Below are 22,030 nucleotides of genomic sequence, written 5' to 3' on the forward strand. Positions count from 1 at the left end.
ATGCTGTTAAATGTAGTGCTTGAAGTTAGTGATGAGATTCAATTATACATTAATTAATTATCTTTGTTAGGATATGCAGTGTAATTCAATGCATTATCATTGTTATTATATAGGACATTAACATTTATAACCACACAATTACACTACAGAAAATGTTGTATGAAGAATATTGATGTAGGGAGGCATGGCCAAGATTCCAAGGAGTTAGCTGCACTTTCTTGATGCTCTGCCTGAAATTATTTTTTCTGATAGGATTTTTCTAGTTTAACTCAACAAACATTGAAGAATTTTTCTGCAACTACTTATCTTGATATTGTGAACAAATTGATCAGAAGAAATTTTAATGTTTTCAATTATTTACCAACATATTACCTGTCAGAAGTTCTGTCACCAGTTACAGACTGAAACAGCTATGAGTCACTCGAAGACATCTCTACAAGACAGCGCTATGAAAAAGGAACTTCAAACAATAATCACCAGCATTCAAGACCTTTCTATAGGGTGGCCACGGTGGTGCAGTGGTTAGCATTGCTGCCTCACAGCAAGAGGTTCTCTGGTTCGATCCTCGGCTGGGGTGCCTTCTGTGCGGAGTCTGCATGTCCTCCCTGTGGTCACGTGGGTTTCCTCCGGGTGCTCCGGTTTCCTCCCACATCCCAAAGACATGCTGCAGGTGGATTGGACACTCTAAATTGGCCCTAGGTGTGCGTGTGAGTGTGCATTCTGTGGAAGGTTGGGCGCCGGGCTGGCAACTCGACACCGTAAAACTCCACTGCCATTCAATGTGCGGACGGGTGATCCGCTGTGGCGACCCCTAACCGGGATAAGGCCGAAAGAAGAAGAAGAATTCAAGACCTTTCTATAAAGATGGATAATTTAAAGAAGATTATGGAAAATATGAAGAAAGAAAGCAAAACACAAATTGATGACTTAAATGAAATTATTGCTACTCACTCTGACCATATAGCAGCTATAGAAGAATCAGTAAGTAAAATAGATGGCAGGCAAATGGAAAATGACAACCAGATAAACTTTTTACTAAAACAAAATAACCAGTTACTAGAAAAGGTAGAAGACCTAGAGTGTAGATCCAGAAGAAACAACATTAGGATCTATGGAGTTCCAGAGAAAATGGAAGGAAATAATATGATTCTCTTCCTAAATGATTGGCTTCCAAAAATCCTAAACCTCCCTGAAGCTTTATCTTTCAAAATCCAGAGAGCCACAGGTCCCTGTCATATACATCTGCATCAAACAAATTCAACAGCTGTGAGATCCATCATTGCAAAATTCCTATCTACACAAGACAAATAATACTAAGAGCTGCATGGTCAGGAAATCCAGTCCAAGTTGATGGAAAAAATATAAGATCTGACAATGATTACACTTCCACGGTGATCACAAAGAGAAAAGCATGTGTCCCACTTATTAAAGACTTAAAAAAGTCAACATTAAAGCCCAGATAATGTTTCCAGACAGAATCAAAATTACCCTCTCGGATGGTCAAAAAATATTCAATTCACTTGAGGAAGGATCAGCCTTTGTGAGGAAAAGCAACTTACTTGATGAAAGTAGAAGAAATGGACCTTTCTTTGCCCAGTCTAAAAAGACAAGCTGCCAATGGTAAAATAACTATAGCTGACAAATCTAGTAAGAAACGTAAGGGGAAATAGTATAAAAAACATCACTCTCAAAACTTATTAACAAACAATACATCTGAAAACACAGGATTCAAATGGAATCATAAGGTACAAACTTTCTACTTATTTAGTAAACATATATATATATATATATATATATATATATATATATATATATATATATATATATACCTAAGCCTGCTTTCTTCTATATTGCCTTTTTCTATTTCTCAATACTGCTCTGTTTTTTCTTACTTTATTTTGTTTTTCATTCTTTTTTTTTATTTTGCATAATAATATATACAGTTGCAGAGTACTTCAATGTAAGCAAACTTGTTTAAATATTTACTAGTAACCACACAACCCAAAGGCTGAAAACCAGAAACGAAGTCCAACATTGAGAGCGTTGTTCCAAATACAATAAAGGCTGTCCTTATACCCACGTATCACTCTGTATAGGTAATACAAACATTGATCTCACACGGATTAATTAAAGAATTTATTACCAAAAAAGAACTCAAAGCATGTAAAAATAATGTACTTTAAACACATAGGTTCACATAGAATAAAAGAAAAGTAATGGATTTAGCGCTTTCATCTCCTACACCAGAGACTTCCTCAGAATCCAGTTACCATTTACAATTCTTGCTTTATATATCCCACATAATTTTAAAATCATTAATTACTAATTAGACATTTGTCTGTTTGATTGCTTGTGATTATAAATTATAAATTAAAGGGATAGACTTCAAAAGTGAATTTATGCAACACTGCAAAACCATTTTAAATAAAATTTGTTAAATAAGCCAACCTGCATACAAAAAAAAAAAAAAAAATATATATATATATATATATATATATATATATATATATATTATATATATATATATATATATATATATATATATATATGTATTCGATTGTTGCCAAAGGCACATTTGTAAATAGGTACATACTGACTTATTAAACCAAGAAACCCCCCCAAAAAATTAATAATTAATTGAATCAACGAATACCTATATGCAGAATAAATGCATGTGTCTATCCCTATGTATATATGTATAGACATAAAAAATATACAAATATAACAAATATATACATACATATAATATATATATATATATATAAAAATTGATAATGAATTAAATACATATTTAAAAATTTTTAAAAAATATATATAGTGTGTAATTATACATCAATTAAAAATAACCATATGATTTGTGCAAAAAGATGATACCTCGGCAAAGCCTATTCTTATCAATATATTCATAAAAACAAGTGTTAAAGAGTATTTTAACAAATCACCAAATATTGGTAATAAATAATATTGACATAATACTAATAATTTTGTTAAAACTTGTTGAAAATTGTTGATAACTCATAAAAAATTGTTGTGTTAATATCAGAATAACAAACTTTATGTATATAAAAAATGTATATATATATATATATATATATATATATATATATATATATATATATATATATATATATATATATATATATATATATATATATATATATATATATATACATAAATAAGTAAATAAATAAATAAAAATATGTTACAAACCTAAAAACATGATTAAACCCTTTAGAAAAAAAACATATTAACTGGTTTTGTTCAAAAGGTTGTTAGTAATGCATTCAGGGAGAGTATACAGATAGCTGACCTTGACACGGTTTTGTGCCAAGATACAATAAGCGACTGTAGGCCTGAATCATTTATGGATGCACAGGAACATGTGGATGTCACTATACATACTTTTAATAATTTTAATATATTTAATTACACTGAAACATTGATTAACCAAGATTTTTTTAGGTTATTTACCAAAGGGTTTACTTTTGTACCTGTCAACAAACCCAGAGTGGAAAACATTATACTAGATATCAAGTTGTTTACACGAAAATTAAATTTCAAACACATATTTAAGGACAGAGTAGGCCAAGAGAGAGAGAGAATTCTTTAGCAAGACATAATACTTACAATCCTCCCTTACAATACGAAATTTTAAATTTTGAAAAATGTGTCATTAACAGGATACGAAATGGATATAAGAACAACAATATTAACAAAAAAACTAAAAGTAATTTAACTAACGCTGAACAAAAACTACTAAGAGACCTGAGTAGTAATGATAAAATTCGTATTATGAAACCTGACAAAGGGAGAGGGGTGGTTATTATGGATAGATGGGATTACATTAAGAAAATGAAGGATATTTTGGATAAGGAAGAACAATATGGTTTAGTAACAAAGAATGAGATCAATATTTCATACAGGAAGATAGATCTCATTCTGGAAGACAATTTGTTTACAGGAATGATTGATATGGAATTGTACAAATTTTTAAAAGTACCAAAACCTGTCATTCCTGGTATTTTTGGTATACCCAAAATAAACAAATCCCTACACAATCCACCCATGCGACCCATAGTGTCATTTCAGGGATCAAAAACTCAGCCTTTGGCAATTTATGTAGACACTATGTTAAAAGGATTCAATACCAGATATGATCACATTTTGATAGATTCATGGGAATTTTTGAAAAAAATAGGTGCGAGTACTTATTCAGATAATATGTTGTTCATTACTATAGATGTTAAAGAATTGTTTTCAGTTATTCCCCAAGCCATTGGTTTAGAATGGTTTGAAAAAGTACTTGTTGAATTGACACTTGTAACAGGAGCTGAGTTTAGAACAGTTTTGGAATGTATGGAACTGATATTAAAGTACAACTATATGTATTTTGAGGGAGATTATTACCATCAGAAAGAAGGAGTTGCCATGGGCTCAGCCTGTGCCCCAATGTATGCTAACATTATTATGTTATTTTGGGAAAATAAATATGTGCTCAACTCTACATACAGTCAATACATTAGTAATTATTTCCGTTTCCTGGATGATATATTTGTTTTATGGTCTGGTCCATATGAGTACATTCACGATTTTATACAGTATATAAACCAGACAACTACCTTCTTGCATTTTACACATCAAATAGATGCAGAGGAAATACATTTCCTTGATATAAAATTAAGTAAGGACAATCAGAGTAAATGCTATAGGTCTAATGTATTTAGAAAGGAACATCATTCTAATGCCTACCTACATTTCAATAGTGATCATCCTTACCAACTCAAGAAAAACATAGTAAAAGGACAAATGATTAGGATGGCCAGGATGATCTCAGATGATACAAAATTTCTAAAAGAAATTGATAATGTAGAAAAAATGTTTTATGAAAGAGGCTATCCTATGGATTTCATTAGCCCTATAAAAGAATATGTAATATCAGAAAGAGGCAACAAATATAACGCTCTGTTAACCAAAGAAGGGTGTGTGGAGCCCACAGTCATAAATAGTGATAAGAGTAGTTCTAATACTCCTAATTCAGTTGTAGTAAGTGGTACACCCTATTTGACGATTACATACCATCAAGGTGTAAAATGGTTGAAAAAAAGTATTGATGATACTTGGGAGATGTTCAGGAATATAGCAACGAAAACTGATGTATTTCAAAGTGACATCAAATACAGTTTTAGAAGGAACAAGAATATTAAGAACATTATTGAACAGAGAACTACCAGTGTTAGTGGGGCCAACAAGAGACATGGCACTTTTAAATGTGGTAGGTGTGCACAGTGCACATTTATTGCCGGATTGAAAGAAATAAGAATACCTAGTTTGGACATAACTTTAAAAGCTAAAAGGTATAATAGTTGTTACTCAAAAGGAGTAGTATATTTAGTATTCTGTAAAGTATGCTGGAGTTACTATATAGGCAAAACTGAACGCCATCTTAGGAATAGAATATATGAGCATACAAGGGACATTAGCAAACATAATGATAATAATGCATTATATAGGCATGCAATGGTATGTAAACAGGCAGATTTTAAATTTTGGGTGCTAGAGGAAATTGAACCCATGGATAGATGAGGTGATTGGGAGACTAAGCTAGAGTACAGGGAAATGATCTGGCAGTTGAGATTAGATGCATGCAGTGGAAAAGGATTAAATGATCATATATCTATAACTCCGGTGTTAAAAATATTGGCGGCAGACCCAAAGAAAAGGTAAAATGACCAGACACAAGAAAAACTGTAAAACTAACAACCTTTTGAACAAAACCAGTTAATATGTCTTTTTCTAAAGGGTTTAATCATGTTTTTGTAACATATTTTTATTTATTTATATATATATATATATATATATATATATATATATATATATACATTTTTTCTATACATAAAGTTTGTTATTCTGATATTAACACAACAATTTTTTTATGAGTTATCAACAATTTTCAACAAGTTTTAACAAAATTATTAGTATTATGTCAATATTATTTATTACCAATATTTAGTGATTTGTTAAAATACTCTTTAACACTTGTTTTTATGAATATATTGATAAGAATAGGCTTTGCCTAGGTATCATCTTTTTGCACAAATCATATGGTTATTTTTAATTGATGTATAATTACACACTATATATAAAAATTTTAAAATATGTATTTAATTCATTATCAATATATATATATATATATATATATATATATATATATATATATATATATATATATATACTATATATGTATATATTTGTTATATTTGTATATTGTTTATGTCTATACATATATACATAGGGATAGACACATGCATTTATTTTCCATATAGGTATTCAACAGAACATTTATTCGTTAATTCAATTAATTATTAATTTTTTTTGGGGGGGTTCTTGGTTTAATAAGTCAGTATGTACCTATTTACAAATGTGCCTTTGGCAACAATCGAATATATATATATATATATATATATATATATATATATATGTATATATATATATATATATATATATATATATATATATATATATTGTATGCAGGTTGGCTTATTTAACAAATTTTATTTAAAATGTTTTTGCAGTGTTGCATAATTTCATTATTGAAGTTTAGCCCTTTAATTTATAATTTATAATCACAAGCAATCAAACAGACAAATGTCTAATTAGTAATTAATGATTTTAAAATTATGTGGGATATATAAAGCAAGAATTGTAAATGGTAACTGGATTCTGAGGAAGTCTCTGGTATAGGAGATGAAAGCGCTAAATTTGTTACTTTTCTTTTATTCTATGTGAACCTATGTGTTTAAAGTACATTATTTTTACGTGCTTTGAGTTCTTTTTTGGTAATAAATTCTTTAATTAATCCGTGTGAGATCGATGTTTGTATTACCTATACAGAGTGATACGTGGGTATAAGAACAGCCTTTATTGTATTTGGAACAACGCTCTCAATATTGGACTTTGTTTAAATATTTACTTAAAAGTAAGCTGCAGTAATATAAACACCTTACAGCAAACATTTATTATGCAGGCTATGCATTACATCAATGGTCACATGATATTGCTACGCAGCACTTATTGATTTTTTTTCTCCTCTCTTTCCTGTCCATTCACACTGTTCTATTAATCTCACAGACACAGTCAGCAAATGACAATAGCCTTCAAACAACTGCTTCACACAGCATGCAAATTATTCACATTACTTCCATTTAAACGTATTACAATAAATGCACTATACCCATCATATAAAGTTATAATAAGATTTCTACACAAAGTATACATCTGCTGTGACCATACAAACATTCTGCACAGACTTTAATATGAGATATTTATTTATTATTTATTTATTCATTGACATTTGTTAACCAGGTTAGTCCAGCTGGGTTAGAAACCCATTTTCAGTGGAGACCTGAGGAGAAAAGCTTCAGTTATATTTAATATACATGTTAAAAGAGAATACAAGATAAATGTAGTTACATTCAGTGTACGTTTTACAGAGAAAAACAATTTACAGTTGTTTACATTCATTTAACATTTTGCAGAAAAAAAGATTCCCATTTAGTCTACAGTATGAGAAAGTTGTGTAGTAATGGTAAAACAAGGTCCAGGTACATCTAGAAATCTGCTCGCCATATCTAAAGATAAAGCCAAAAGGAGGGTAATATATATATATATATATATATATATATATATATATATATATATATATATATATATATATATATATATATATATAAATAGGAAGAGTAGAGAAGGGATTAAGAGTAGGATAGTATACAAGCATGAGGCCTTGTATATGTAAAAATATTTAAAGATGAATAATACCATGTGATTAGAAAGTGTATTTGTTTTATACTTGAGAGATTTGGTAGGCTGTTTTTAGCAGTCTAGGTAGAATGGGTGGGAGTTAAGAACTTTGAAAGTTTGGGTTAGGAGAGGTTATGGCAGAGACCAGTTCTGGAATTGAGCAGATGCTGTTTAAGTTCCTTTTTAAAGTGAGATGGGTGTATAATGGCACGTAGGGATAGCAGAAAGTTTTTTATTTAATATGTAAATAGTGCTAATTTTATATTAAGAAAGTATATTAAAATTGAGAGAAGTAGAAGGGGAAAGAAGGCTTTACAATGTACAAATTTACTGTTCAAAAAGAGGTATTTTAAGCATTTTACTGTATGATTTACTTAACTCTCTCTCTGCTTGTTTTTTTTGTTTTGCTATACAAGAGAGCCATACAACATTCTTGCACACAATCTACTTGTTTAAATTAACTCCGTGCTGTATTTTGCTGCAAAAAAAAAAAACAAAAAAAAAAACAAAAAGTTTCAAAAGAACTCTTTCTCAAGCCTAGAACACTTCCTGCTGGTTTGTAAACTGATTACATCACTGTAACAGCACGAATAGACATGCAGCATGACCTTTGACATCTCAATAATATGTACAGAATTCAGATATTAGTAATTTCTTCATTTGTTATTGCCAGGACTTGCAATACCTGTTCTTATTAATTTACAGAGAGAGTTACTTACTAATTTTTGGATAGCTATTGTGGTCTCTAGTTTAAATCTTAGTATCTTTTACTTAAAATTGTTGATAGTTCCATGTTTTTTTATTAACTCTATCTGGAAAACTTTTTAGACTCATAGCTAAACATAAGCTACCTAAAGGCATTACTATTTTCCTACTCTGGTAACAATACATTTTGTTTTAAAAATTACTCTCTGATGTGGTTGTACAAAGATAATTACTTCTAATATACATAATTATCACAAATAACATATTAACTTTACTTTCACACACTTTGATATTTCACTACTTAAATAAGTAACAATTCTAAGGAGTAGGCCTTTTATTTTTCTCACTTCTTATTACATTCTAGAGTTATTGTAATGGCAGTAGCACAGAACGGATGTAGATTACTGTTCTTAGGATGGACAGAGGTGGATTTGAGGAACTTCTCATTAAACCAGGAATTAAATATCCCATGTTTAGACTTGTAAATAGTTTTAAATGTTTTACAGTTACACTCAGTGTTCATATTATGTTCATAAATGAAGTTTGCAACAAACTAAGTTGTCCCGGGACATCTTCAAGGGGGATTAGGTTAATATCAAGGGGAGTTAAGTGGGTTGGGGAGGTGAAAGGGTTAAGTGGAGGCAGGGATGGTTGGGACGAAGTGAGATAATGATGGGGAGGGGCTTAATAGGTTTAGTCTAGTGTAGTTGGGTTAAGCAGTCACATTCTGGCGTGAACTTGCTACCCACCCACCCTCCCTGTTTTCATTGGTGGGGTGTAGGGTTATTTTATCAGTGGGGGTAGGCAGAAAAGAGAACATTAGTTACTTAATTAGGGAACTAAGTTGCAGTTTGCAGTATTATTTAGTGTCAAAATCATAATGGAATGAATGCATTCTTCCAGTTCTAAAAGGTGTGGCAAGAGCCTTGAGGAAGTTGTTAGCTCGGAGGAAATATTCTGTGTCTAATGAGGCGAAGGTCGATAATATAATGCGTTTTAGTGTTCTCCGGTAGTGCCTCCAGCTAGCGTGACTGGTGCACTTAGATTTCCTTGGTGATTTGAGTTTGGCTGGAGGGAACTGTTACGTTTCCTTTCGTGGGTTGCGAGTGTGGTAGGGGAGGCAATTGCTGCCGCACATGCGCAAGTAGCATTGGCAAATAAAAAAGGACTGGGACAATTACGGTTGTTTCTTAGTTGTATACAAGGAAAGTCTTGCTGGGGGAATTGCTAATGTCAATATGCCTTGCTTTCTGTCCTATGATTATTTGCCTTTCTTTTAGGTATTCACATTTCTGGCAGCTTTGCTGTGTATGATCCACACGGTCTTTTCTGCTCTGAAATGGAAATCCTCATGGCCATTCTCTTGTTTCTTCTTTTTCATGGGCTCTGTGGCATGGTGGTTCTGCACATGTGCATGCACTTAAAAACTGCATAAATAATCAGGGACAGTTTTAAATATTTTCTTACAAACTTAGAAAGTTGATAGAATAACAGCTTTTACTTTAACAAAAATTTTGAAGGGTATGAATTCTGAAGCTCATGTTTTTGCTCAGTTGCGTGGTCACCTCATGGCAGCAGGTTGTGTGATTGGTTCACCTGTGTGGGTCGAGAGGGTACAGGTGGATTCCATTTAGTGTGGAAAGGAGAAGAGAAAGGAAGGGGATGGAAGGGGGAAGGAGAAAAAAAAAAACAAAAAAAGTTTTCTTTCATGGATATTTTCCGAGTTGGGGATCATGGTAGTCAAGAGTTTCACAGAGTTTCTGCCTTTCTTGTGTTTATTGTTGAGGTCATAGCAATGACTTGCTAAATTGTGCTCTAACCATGTGAATCTTGTTAATAGAGCGGTGATACTGTTAAATCTGTATTATGAGGGTATGTCCGCTTTGTACTTGTAGAATGACTGTTTCAAGTAACTGGGGTAGTATAGCTGAAGTGATAATCTAACCTTCAGTGCCATGATTGCCTGAGTATAAAAAAAAAAGAAATATATATAGTTATATCCTAAAAAATAAATTCATAAATGAATAATCTTATCTTTCCCACCCCTTTTCATTCTGTGTTTCTGGGTTTATTTTGTAGGTGATGTTATTAACTATCAGTACCATCCTGGGTTTGCTGCGTTGCTCAGAGGGGTGGTGTTCAAATGATGACTGGGTACAGCCAGTCTGAGTCAGAGTTCCAAAGGTGTGTCACATAGGCAAGTATCCTTTGACTGAAGTACATGCTGATAAAGCTAATCACATACCTGCTGCACAGTGTGCAAACATCTTGTAGAATAATGTTATAATAAAAGAATAATGGAGGCTTAATTGCACAAAATGTTGTGAAACACCTAGCTGGAGGACATATTCTCTGGGACACTAGTTAAAACAAAAAAGTACAGTATGGTAATGAAAGGAAATGTGACTGCTGGGAGATAGATTTATGCAAATGTCATTTTAAGGCTTAAAACTACAGAATCCTGCATTCATTTTATCTTGGGTTTTGCTGGTGTTTAAATGTATATGAAATAAATAAGAAAGATGATATCGTCTAAGAAAAATGTCATGCTCTGTAAGGCGGCAGTTTAGGAAACCATACATTTCGTCCATTGTCCATTGGGAAACCCGTATGGTTTTTGCAGGCTATGAGTAAGTTAGTGTGATAGTTGTTGCCATGCATGCTCGGTGGCTGTGACAAATAGAAGATTGGGGCTGTCAAGTCTTTCAGACCATCGCTGAGCCCAGAGAGATTGAGGAAGGGTTTGATAGTGCCCCTCTGATTACCACAGTCACCTAAAGTGCTTTCACAGTATAAATGTACACCCCATCCAACCACTACCTTTCTTTCCACTCCACTAACTACCTTGATTATAGCAAGCTCAGATGCTCATAAGCCTAGTACTTATACAGCAGGAACTTCTTATTTTAACATTTGTTAATGTCTGTTATGTATTTCACAGATAAAGATTCTAGTTGTCTACTGATGTACTATATTCTTCATCTGTAAATATGTTGTAAATAATTGCTATGTAAATTGTTAATCGCTATGTAATCCAATGTAACTACTGTCTGTTTATTTTAACTGTGGAGCTTTTCTCCCTGGGCCTCCGCTGAAAATGGACCTACGTCTAGTCGGACACTCCAGGTCAATAAATATAGATAAATAAAATAAAATAAAATAAAATGAGTAAGGCGATGTGCACTGCCAGAGTTTGTCTCCTCAGCAGCAAGTTAAGTTTAATAGAATTAGGATATTTTGTTGGGACAAAAAGAATATGTTGGCACAAAAAGGATGTTAACACTGGTCGCATGACTTCCCAGTTGTATTAAAGTTACATTTCCAGCATTACAGGAATTCGGTTTAGTGCTAAGCCTGTCATGTTATCAATGCTATATGTTTCAGGGAGGCATGATTGATAACTTTAGTGTTTGGGGTAGGGTTGGGGCTGGTTAGAGGCTTGGGGTGAACTGGTAATTGTTTAGATGGGTTGTGTATCGAGTAGTACTACCATGGGGAGTGCAGACAGGATGTGAGACAGGTTGCATAGCTACAGAAGTAGTTTGAATTTGAAGGGGTTAGAAATGAGTGTCATCAGATTGCCAGGTTGAAACACTTTCTACTTTGCTTTGAACACAGTCTGCTGTTTTGTTAGGAAGTAAAGAGATGTAGGGCCCTGGGGCCATTGGTCTAGTGACCTCCGGTGATTCTATGATCTTATGATCCTATGTTATCCGCTCCATATTCTGCATTAGATTAAGTCAGAAATGTCAAGATTCACCAATAGTTTCAAAAGGTAACTTTTATTAGTAACAGCAACCAAATGACTACAACACAGAATTCACAATATATTATGAGCAAGGTTGAGTCTTAAGTGAGCTATTTTATACAAGACACACATACAACTTCACCCCCTAGGTCCCTTCATGCATGGGGTTTACTTTTAGCATACTCGACTGGTAGTTAAATTTATCTTGGGTATTTGATAGGGCATGGGACGTATAGCTTCAGTTAGGGCTGTGTTGTCATAGATGGGAGTGACAGTGGTATATTTCTTCTCGGGTTGGCAGGATAGGTTGTCCTTGAAGATGCCTTGGAAGGTGGGTTATATATTTTGGATGTTTTACATGCCTTTTTCTTTCTTGCAGATGGGGTCGTGGAACGCTGCGGCTGTAATTTGGAATAGGTGGGTATAAGGTGGAGCCTGCTCGTTACTATTAGAGTTTAATTTTGTCCTTTTCTTTGTAGATGGTGGTGTGCCGAGTACCAGTTGTGGCGATACAGTGAATTCGCAGATGATGGAAGCAGTGGTGAGTGAGAAGGTTACAAAGGAGCACAAGTGGGCAACAGTTACTGATGGAAATTGTTGGAGTGCAGAAGGCATCATGCAGTGGCTTGAAAAGGGGATTTGAAAGGTGATGTTTGTGATGTTTTGATAGGTTGGACATTCTTGCCGCTTGAATGGGGCACATGGAGGGTCTGAGTAATCAAGCATGTTTGAGATCTGTGTTTAATTAGTGGGAGCTGATTATTGCATTGGTATAAGGGACAAGAAAGGAAGAGTTAGGTAAAGGGGCAAAAAGGGAAAACTGTTGGATGCTTTATGGGGAGTGTGGGGATCCCATGGGATGTGTAGAGTCATGATGTTCATAGGAGCACAGAAATTATGGGGCTACAGCCCTATGGCTCCTGCAAGCCAGTGAAGTTCAATCCTTGCTTGCTTGGAACCATGGGGGGTCGTATTCACTCATCTGTTTTTTTGACCCATATGTGGGGTAAGGGCCAAGGAGGGTTTGACATGATGCTGGAGTTTGTTCATAACGGGTGGCATTTTAGGGTAACAGGTTTGTCTCTTGAGTAGGTAGTTTTGATGTTACATACCAGGTTAAGGTTTTACAGTATAGAACGGGGATCATTTCACTTGGGGTTTGGGTGAATTTTGTAGATAGGATTTTAGGAATCATGGTAGGTAGGTGGCTGTGTTGGGGTAGTTTAGAAACTAGGTGTCCTCTTACTGGGGAGTTAGAAGGTTTAAGGAAGCCTGGTTGCAGGATAAGGCTGCTGTAGGATACTAGTGGTATAGGTAACATAAGGAAAGAGAGATTTTGAGGCGAAAGGCTAGGGATAAACAGGGGTTAAGAATGGTTTGGTAATGAGTGAATTGGGGGTGTTTATGGCTTGGCACATAGAGTATTTCATTGTTGACCATAGATGAGTTTTCAGGAACTAGGTCAAGGGGTGCTGGATTTCTGCCATCTAAGGTTAGGACATTAAAGTTTTGGAGATAGACTATTCTCTATGGTAATGGAGTGGTTGCACATATAGAACTGGGTAGTGGGTGGGCTAAGGTGATATGCTACGGTTAACAGGGTCTCGGGTGTGAGACTTGCTACTAGTTTGACTGGTGCCATCTTGAGTTCAAGGGGTTATAGTTTTTGGGTTTTGTTGTGGTTATAGGCTGTCAATACATTCAGTTTGAGCCATGATTTCAGCTTTGAAGGGAGCGGGCTAAAAGGCTATGTGTTCTCTTGGTGTGGATGTTTTGGTGTTATAATGGGGCACGGTAATCCTGCTGAATAGATAAGCAAGCTGAGGTAGGGATGGTGCTTATTTGGTGGAAGGTGATTCAATGGATGGTGTATGAAGTGAGTTGGGATGTTGCTTCATAAGTAAAGTAAGCGAGCAGAGGTATGGACCCTGCTTGTTGGGCAGGGGGAATAGGTATGCTGCCCTGATTAACATTACAATGAATGGTGTATGAAGTGAGATGAGATGCTGCTTCAAAGGTAAAGTGAGTAGAGGTATGGACGGTGCCTACTGGGGCAGGGTGAGTAGGTACGCTGCCCTGATTAACATTACAAGGATGTTATGCTGTATTTAATATCAATTATATCATGAATAGTTGTAATTAATAAAGTTGGTGATCACAGCTATGTTATGGAAATTTAATAAAGGTCGTCAAATGTCATTTGGTGTGATGTGTGTTATTGAAGGGAACCAGGACAACAGAATCTTTACTATCCAACACAATCTATAGGAATGTTTTCATATAAATGTTTATCCTTAATGTAAATGGACTCAGCAATCCTATAAAGAGAGGAAGCTTAACCAAATATATGAAAACTAAGAACGTAGATATTGCATTCTTGCAAGAAACTCATATAATAGAAGAAGATTTGAATAGGATGTGTTTTAATGGCTACTCTATACTTGCAGAATCTCATTTTCAGACCAGAACAAGATGTACCATGATATTGTGGTGGAAAACACTACCAGTACCTAAAATAATCAACATGTATTCAGACAAAAATGGCATGTTCTGCTTAATTATTCAAGAAATAAATAAAAAACTAATCACATTAGCTGATACTTATTGGATACCCAATGTCAGTGCTGCAACAACAAATAAATATCTTGACTTACTTACAATCAAATCTAAGGGAGAAATAATATATGCACATGATTTTAACTGTATTCTCTCCAAAAGTGACACTACTAAATGTGATAAGTTTAAGATATCTGCACCTGCTAAAAGATTGAACAACTTAATCAATAATTCAAATATGAGAGATATTTATGAAAAAATAGAACCCAAATCCCTAAAATACACACATTGCACATACAGATTCGGTACACAAACTATCATAGATCAGGTATTGGTTACAGATTATTTAATCTCAAAAACACAAGAAGTTTTCATTAGCTCCTGTCCGATGTCTGACCACAATGCTATTTTCTTTAAAATCCACATGAAATCTAGCATCTAGTATATTGGCAAAGAATACCAGCATACATTGTTAAGATAACCGGGTTTAAGGAATGGTTACTGAAATAAATCAAAATATTTCTAGACATAAATGACAATGATAGTACTTCTAAAGTTATTGTCTGGGATATGCTGAAATCTTACATTTTTGGTAAAATCAAAACTGGGTGCCTAAACAAATGAAAGAAATGGGATAGTACGCTATCGAGAATACAATCAAAAACTGATGAACTAAAAAAAAAAATCTAAATAATAAAGACATAAACACAAATACAGAACTGAAACAAACCTTGATTACATGGAAATTCTTAATCACAAAGTGGCAATAAATTTAGAAAAATCAAATTACAGTCTTACTCTGTTAACCCCAAAAACATGCATAGATTAGTTGTGAAATCAAAAACCTTAACCAATGTAAAACATATAATGCAAATTGTTGACGAAACTAAAAATAAAACTAAAATTTTAACAGATTTATAAGATATTCTTGAGACTTTCAGAAAACATCACAAAATAATAAATAACACAAATCCAAATATTAATAACAACGTCCCAAAAGATAACTTTTTAAATGAGAACATAGGCAATAAACTATCAGTAGAACAGAATACCAAACTTCTCAAACCAATAACATTAAGTGAACTAAAAGAGAGGATTCAAAGCCTGAAGAACAATAAAGCCCCAGGATGAGATGGATTAATAGGAGAAATTTATAAAGTACTCACTGACGATACATTAAAGATACTTTTACAAGCTTTTGAGGAATTCAGAAAAAAGACAAGCTCATTCCCTTCCTGGAAATATGCTATGATTTCCCCTATACTAAAACAGGACAAAGACCCCAAAATAGTAACTTCGTATTGTCCCATTTCACTATTAAAAGTGGACTATAAAATTATTACAGCAATATTAGCTAACAGATTAAATCAACTGATGCCTAACATAATAGGTGATAATCAAACAGGCTTCATCCTAAATAGAAGAGTACAAGACAATGTTATCAGGCTCCTTTACTTAGTAGATCATGCTAACAGGAAAAAAATTAATTATCAATTATTAGCCTAGACTTAAACAAGGCTTTTGACTCTGTAAATTGGTCCTATTTATTTAAAGTATTAGAAGTATATAACTTCTCCTCTGACTTTATCGATATAATTAACAGATTATATGTTAACTCAATATCATACATCAAAATTGGCACTTTTTTATCAGGTCCCCTCAATATCCTAAAAGAAACTAAACAAGGCTTCCCACTCTCCCCCTTATTATTTGCCCTATCAGTAGAACCACTAGCTAACTTCATAACAGCAAATTCTAATATAAGGGGATTTTCTGTTAGTCCAAGCTACATTTCTAAAATACAACTTTTTGCGGACGATGTCATGCTAACAATTGGAAATATAGATTCCTCTATAGATCATATAGCAAAATCCCTGCAAGTTTTTGAAGAGGTTTCAGGCCTAAGCTTTAATCACACCAAAACAGAAACATTATTAATAAATAAAAAAGTAAACACTTTACTAAGAAAACAAAACAATTTTAACTGGGCAAATGACACCCTTTAAGTACTTAGGAATATACATAAAGTCAAACTAGAATAATACTTTAAAAACAAATTACAAATACCTATTATCCACGGTTAAGGACTTTTTAAACAGATGGAATAAAATGTATTTTACAATAGAAGAAAGACTGTTATTAACAAAAATGATCATATTACCCAAAATTCTGTTCTACTTCCAAATTTTAATTGTCCCCCCCATCCAAAAAGTTAATGAAGCAACTAAATTCTATGTTAACAAATTTCCTATGGTTTCCTCAAAAGCCAAGAATCAGCCATGCTTGGCACTACAGAAGCTGGAAAGGTGAGGGAACAGCATTCCCAAATTTAGAACTTTATGCGGAATCAACCATAGTTAATGTGATTAGCCAATGGTTAAACTCCAAAAATCTCCATGTAACTACCTTATTATCTGACATAGACACAAATATTGACAATAATATGTTCTCAGAAAATAAAAATATCTTCCTTGTTGTCAAAGTACATTTCTACAATACCAATAAGAATAAAAAAAATCTCTTTTCACTAATTATATATTAGATAATTTTAAAAAGATAATAAAAATCATATGACAAAAAGCTTAATATTTTAATATTTCCCATAGCATACACAAAGACATGTTTGGACTCTTTCAACATATCTAAAATAAAAGTAATGGAAGAAAATGGCTTAATTTTCTGGCATCAGTTCCTCTGCAATAATAATATCCATGAACCATGTTCTCTTATGGCCAGGTATAACATAAAGCACAACAACTGGTTGAACATACAAATATTTAGGGAATACATAGTTAATGAATTCAAAATATGTCATATCACCAGCTCAACACCTTTAGCTAAAATACTTTCTTTTCTTTGTGAAATAAACACTTTGCACGTTAATAATATTCTATCATTGTCAAGAATATATAAATCGTTAAGAACCAATATGCATATCCCAGAGGACTCCTTATGGAATTTCACAGAGAGAATAAACAAATCCATTTTTCAGATAGTGATAAAGAATTAGTACTTAAATCAATTAATAGCACAATGTCATACCCTTCTTGGAAAGTCTTCACTTGGAAATACAGCCGTAGGAGCTTTATTACCCCACATAAGATGGACTTGATATAAAAAAATAATCTTAATAAATGTTGGAGATGTGAGGAAATACTTTGTGTAGATTGGGTACACATGTTTCTTACATGTAAAATAGTAACTCCATTCTGGATAGAGTTAAAATATTTCATAAAAGCATTGTGGTCAGACAAGTGTGAAGTATCTGACTCATTATTACTGTTCAGTGCACTGCTACCAACACATATCCCCAAAATATAGGTGCATCTTCTTTGTTCCTTGTTTGCAATTGCAACAAAAATTATTACGTCAAATTGGAAGTGTAAAAAAATCCTATAATTTACAGATTTTTTACTATTAGCTAAACTTGTATGTAATAGGGTTGCAAACTATTTCAGAAAGAACTACTAAGATAACACATAAGAAATTAACTTAGTTAAAGCTTGAAAAACTACTAGATAAAATGTAATCACAACAATGACATTATATCTGTTATGGACATTGTAAATAGTTATTGTTCCATGTTATGATATTTTTAAGACATATATTGTGCATATTTATATATCATATTTCTTGTATTATTTTTTTTCATGAAAATCAATAAAAAAGTAAAAAAAAAAAAGAATACCGACGTAGATAAAGTGATTTTATTGCTCTGATTCATGAAAACAAACAGAATAGAATAGAAGAACAGAATAAAAACAAATAGAAGATTGGTCTCCATTTTTGCTTTGCTTCCTGTTGTGTTGCTGGAGAATAAGCCCCCTGTGCCCCCCCACATCCCCAGCTACTTAAATATACAAACTCCGAGACCGCACTACATTGTAGTAAATGGAAATCTCCCCTTATGGAGATTTCCACTTACACGCTCGACATTCTGAGCATTCGATATTCTTGTGCTAAAAATGTCAGATTCAATAATGTCAGCTTTCGAGAATATAATATAGACCCTGCCATGATAGCAGGTCAGAACATCCTAAAATCTATTCACTCACTGGACAGATAACATTCGATTCATGGTTACTGTATGTGACCAAAAAATGGAACCATGCTTTAATACAGAACAAGGAGAAATACTTCAAAGAGTTGCTGATTTGTTACCAAAACAAAAAGAGATTTTTCTATAAATGTGCTTGAGTACACTCTGTCTTCTTCTCCTTCCTTTACACAAGATAAATAAGGCAACCATTGTTTTTTTGGGGTTTTCTACTCCTGTGGTTACATTAACCAAATCTGTTGGTACAGCAAGAAAATAGAGATGCTACCTCATGCCTTATGAATTTGTACTGTATGTAGGAAAAAAAATGCTATGTGGAATAATAAATGAGATGGAATATAAGAGAAACAGCCTTTTGCTGCAAGCATCTATGAGTAGCTGCCAAACTGTTGTTATTGTTATTATTATTATTATTATTATTATCATTGTTATTATTATTATTATTATTATTATTATTATTATCGTTATTATCATCATCTTATTTTGCTCAGGGAATGTCATTCCTTCTTATCTTTACAAGAGCACTCAGGAATGCACTAAAGGGTTGCTTACCTAAGATATGTGCATAAATAACAATGCAACTATAATTGCTGGCCATATTATGAAGGTTGTATGTGGAAGAGGCATGACTGACTGCTGTGATTTGTTAAAATTACTCTGGTCAGGCTTTGCAGGACTAATGGGTTTTGTGTGAAGCTTTACTTTAAAGGTTACTTTTATAAAGTTAAAATTTATTATACAACTGTTGGGTGGAAAGTTAGCTATGGATGAAAGTAGCTTATGCTATTTTCTTGTTTTACAGGGCTAGTGCACTTCTGTGTGAAACAGTTTTAAATATTTTGCTTTTTGGCTTTGTGTGAACAAAAATAAATCACAGAATGCCAATGATGTTCCCTTATTATTTGTGGTTTTACAGCAATTTGTTGGGAAATGCAGTCACAAAATATTGAGAGACTTTTGTGTTTCAGACTTCATGTTTTTCATAAAATAAATGCCAATGTAAAACTGTTATTCTAACAACTTTCTAAATTTTTGAGGGCAATATTAAAAAAATAATATCCCAATTTTTGGCCTTTGTTCCTTGTTACTTTGTGGCTTTCTCCCTGATTCTTGTGCTGAGAGGTTGAGCGATTATTATTTTTGTCACAATCAGTTATAATTATTGGGAGTAGGTAGGTGCTATTTCTGAATGAAAGTAATCTTGCCTGTTGTTATTTGCAATGTTTAAACAGTCTGGCTTTGCAGCACTAGTGGGAATTTGTGTGAAATAAGTTGAAATACTTTACTGACTGGCTGCTGTGTAAAATGAATTTGAAATTGTCCCAGATTTCACAGAACAATATTAATTTGACTCATATTTTTGGCATATTCCTTTTAGACTCTTTGTTTTTTGGCAAACTAGAAATGATTATATTCACTAAATAATGTATTTGATTTTTGGACTTCATATCCTTCAGAAAATACATTTTAATGCAAAAACTATTTCTAGCAGCTTTATATAAGACTAATATTTAAAATTGAAATTTTGCGCTGTTGTCCCTTATTATTCCACTAAGACTGTCAGGGCTATAATTTTTCATTAAAGCCAGATAATGTGTACACAGTAAAGGGGCAATAATGGCTGGAAGGGGGCTGTCTTTGGCTGAAAGTAACTTACACCTTTGGTGTTTGCTCAGTTTAAGTAATCTGGCTTTGCAGGACTAGTATGCATTTGTGTAAAATAAATTGGAATACTTTATTGTGGCCACTGTGTATTTGTGTGAACCAAACTTAACTACATGATTGTGTACATACTTATTAATTTATTTCCCCATAATCAAATACATGAACTGCATGCTGTCACCAATGGGATTAGTTGCTAGGTATGGGGGTTGTTTATGACTAACTCTGCTGTCATGATCTAGTTAAGCAGTCATTAATCCGGCTTTGCAAGTCTACTGTGCATTTGTGTAAATTACATTAAAATGCTTTTCTATGAATATTTTATCACATTAGGATTTTTAAGGTATAAACAGCAAGTGGCAACAATTGATGAGTACTGACATTGGTGGATCATGCCACTACTTCAATATTTAGTTTTTTTGGTTACAAAGTTTTCTAATGAGTACTTTTCTTTGTTGGTTAGTACACTTGTTTCACTTCTTGCTGGAAAAAAATCTTTAAAACTATTCACATTTAAAACAAATACATACAAAGTGTGCTTCACTAATCAATAATTGTAATTTAAAACAATCTGGTAAGGTAGTATACATTTAAACAATCTGAAAAAAAGTGAATCTAAAAGAAGATATTTGTGTGTGGCCGCAACAACAACAACAAATGTGTTGTGGCCCATGGTTTGAAAACTTCCTGGGGCCTAAAGTACACAACTGCAGCATTTAATACCTCTGTCAGGGTAGTATTTGCCTTTAAATTCCCTCAGTATATTCACATCTTTCACATCAACAGTTACAATCCTTCAGTGTGGATTTCTAGGTTGACGGTGTCTCAGGAAATGTACAAAAAAATTCAATTTTTACCTCATTGATCATGTTATTCTTACAGCTGCTAACCACTGATATTCTGTGCTTTGGGTACATATACATTAGCCATTTTAGTTGCATTTGCAATGACTTTTCTTAAAAGTAGAGGAATTTGTCTTAGTGTTCTAAGCATAAAAAGAAAAGAACAGGTAGTATACAAGGCAAAAGTAGAAAAGTTATCCTCTGTTACCTAAAGTCTATATGAGCTCTACCTCCTCCCCACCATACTCTTATTTAGTGAAAAAATACATACCTCTTGTGGTGGCAGCCCTCCTGCCCCAGCAGGGCAGTCTGGCAACATAATTGTTCTGCTTGGTGTGCTACACTGACAGGAAGGGGAAGGATTTGCCATACTCCAGTTTCCAGTCTCAAAGATATGCAAGATATCATCAGACACATCAGGAGTGTACCAGTCACTGCCATTGGTGGCACATGGAAGATTCCTGAGCATAAAAAAGTGAAAACATTATTGAGAAATTCTGAGCATCATATACATATGTTTAACGACTCAAAAATATAGGTAATGCTTTCTTTCTTTCAAAGGCTCCCAAATCCATTTCACAAATGCTTTATTATAACAATAGAGAAGCATTTAAGTTGTTTTATCATAGATATTGAATGTTTCACACCAGCAATCTTAAT

The 22,030-nt window shown here is 33.3% G+C and overlaps 1 protein-coding gene across 1 annotated transcript in view; it reads right to left on the reverse strand.

Moving 5' to 3' along the window:
* Window positions 1-22,030, reverse strand: part of LOC122792759 (phospholipid-transporting ATPase ABCA1-like) — a 2,266,772-nt gene that overhangs the window by 681,693 nt on the left and 1,563,049 nt on the right. Inside the window, exon 30 of the mRNA XM_044060333.1 lies at window positions 21,642-21,831. Coding sequence (XP_043916268.1) covers window positions 21,642-21,831 — 190 coding nt within the window. The remainder of the gene's footprint in view (window positions 1-21,641; window positions 21,832-22,030) is intronic.

Source organism: Protopterus annectens, chromosome 2.part0, assembly GCF_019279795.1.
Source record: "Protopterus annectens isolate FY-2018-M chromosome 2.part0, PAN1.0, whole genome shotgun sequence".
In the NCBI taxonomy this organism is placed as follows: Eukaryota; Metazoa; Chordata; order Ceratodontiformes; family Protopteridae; genus Protopterus; species Protopterus annectens.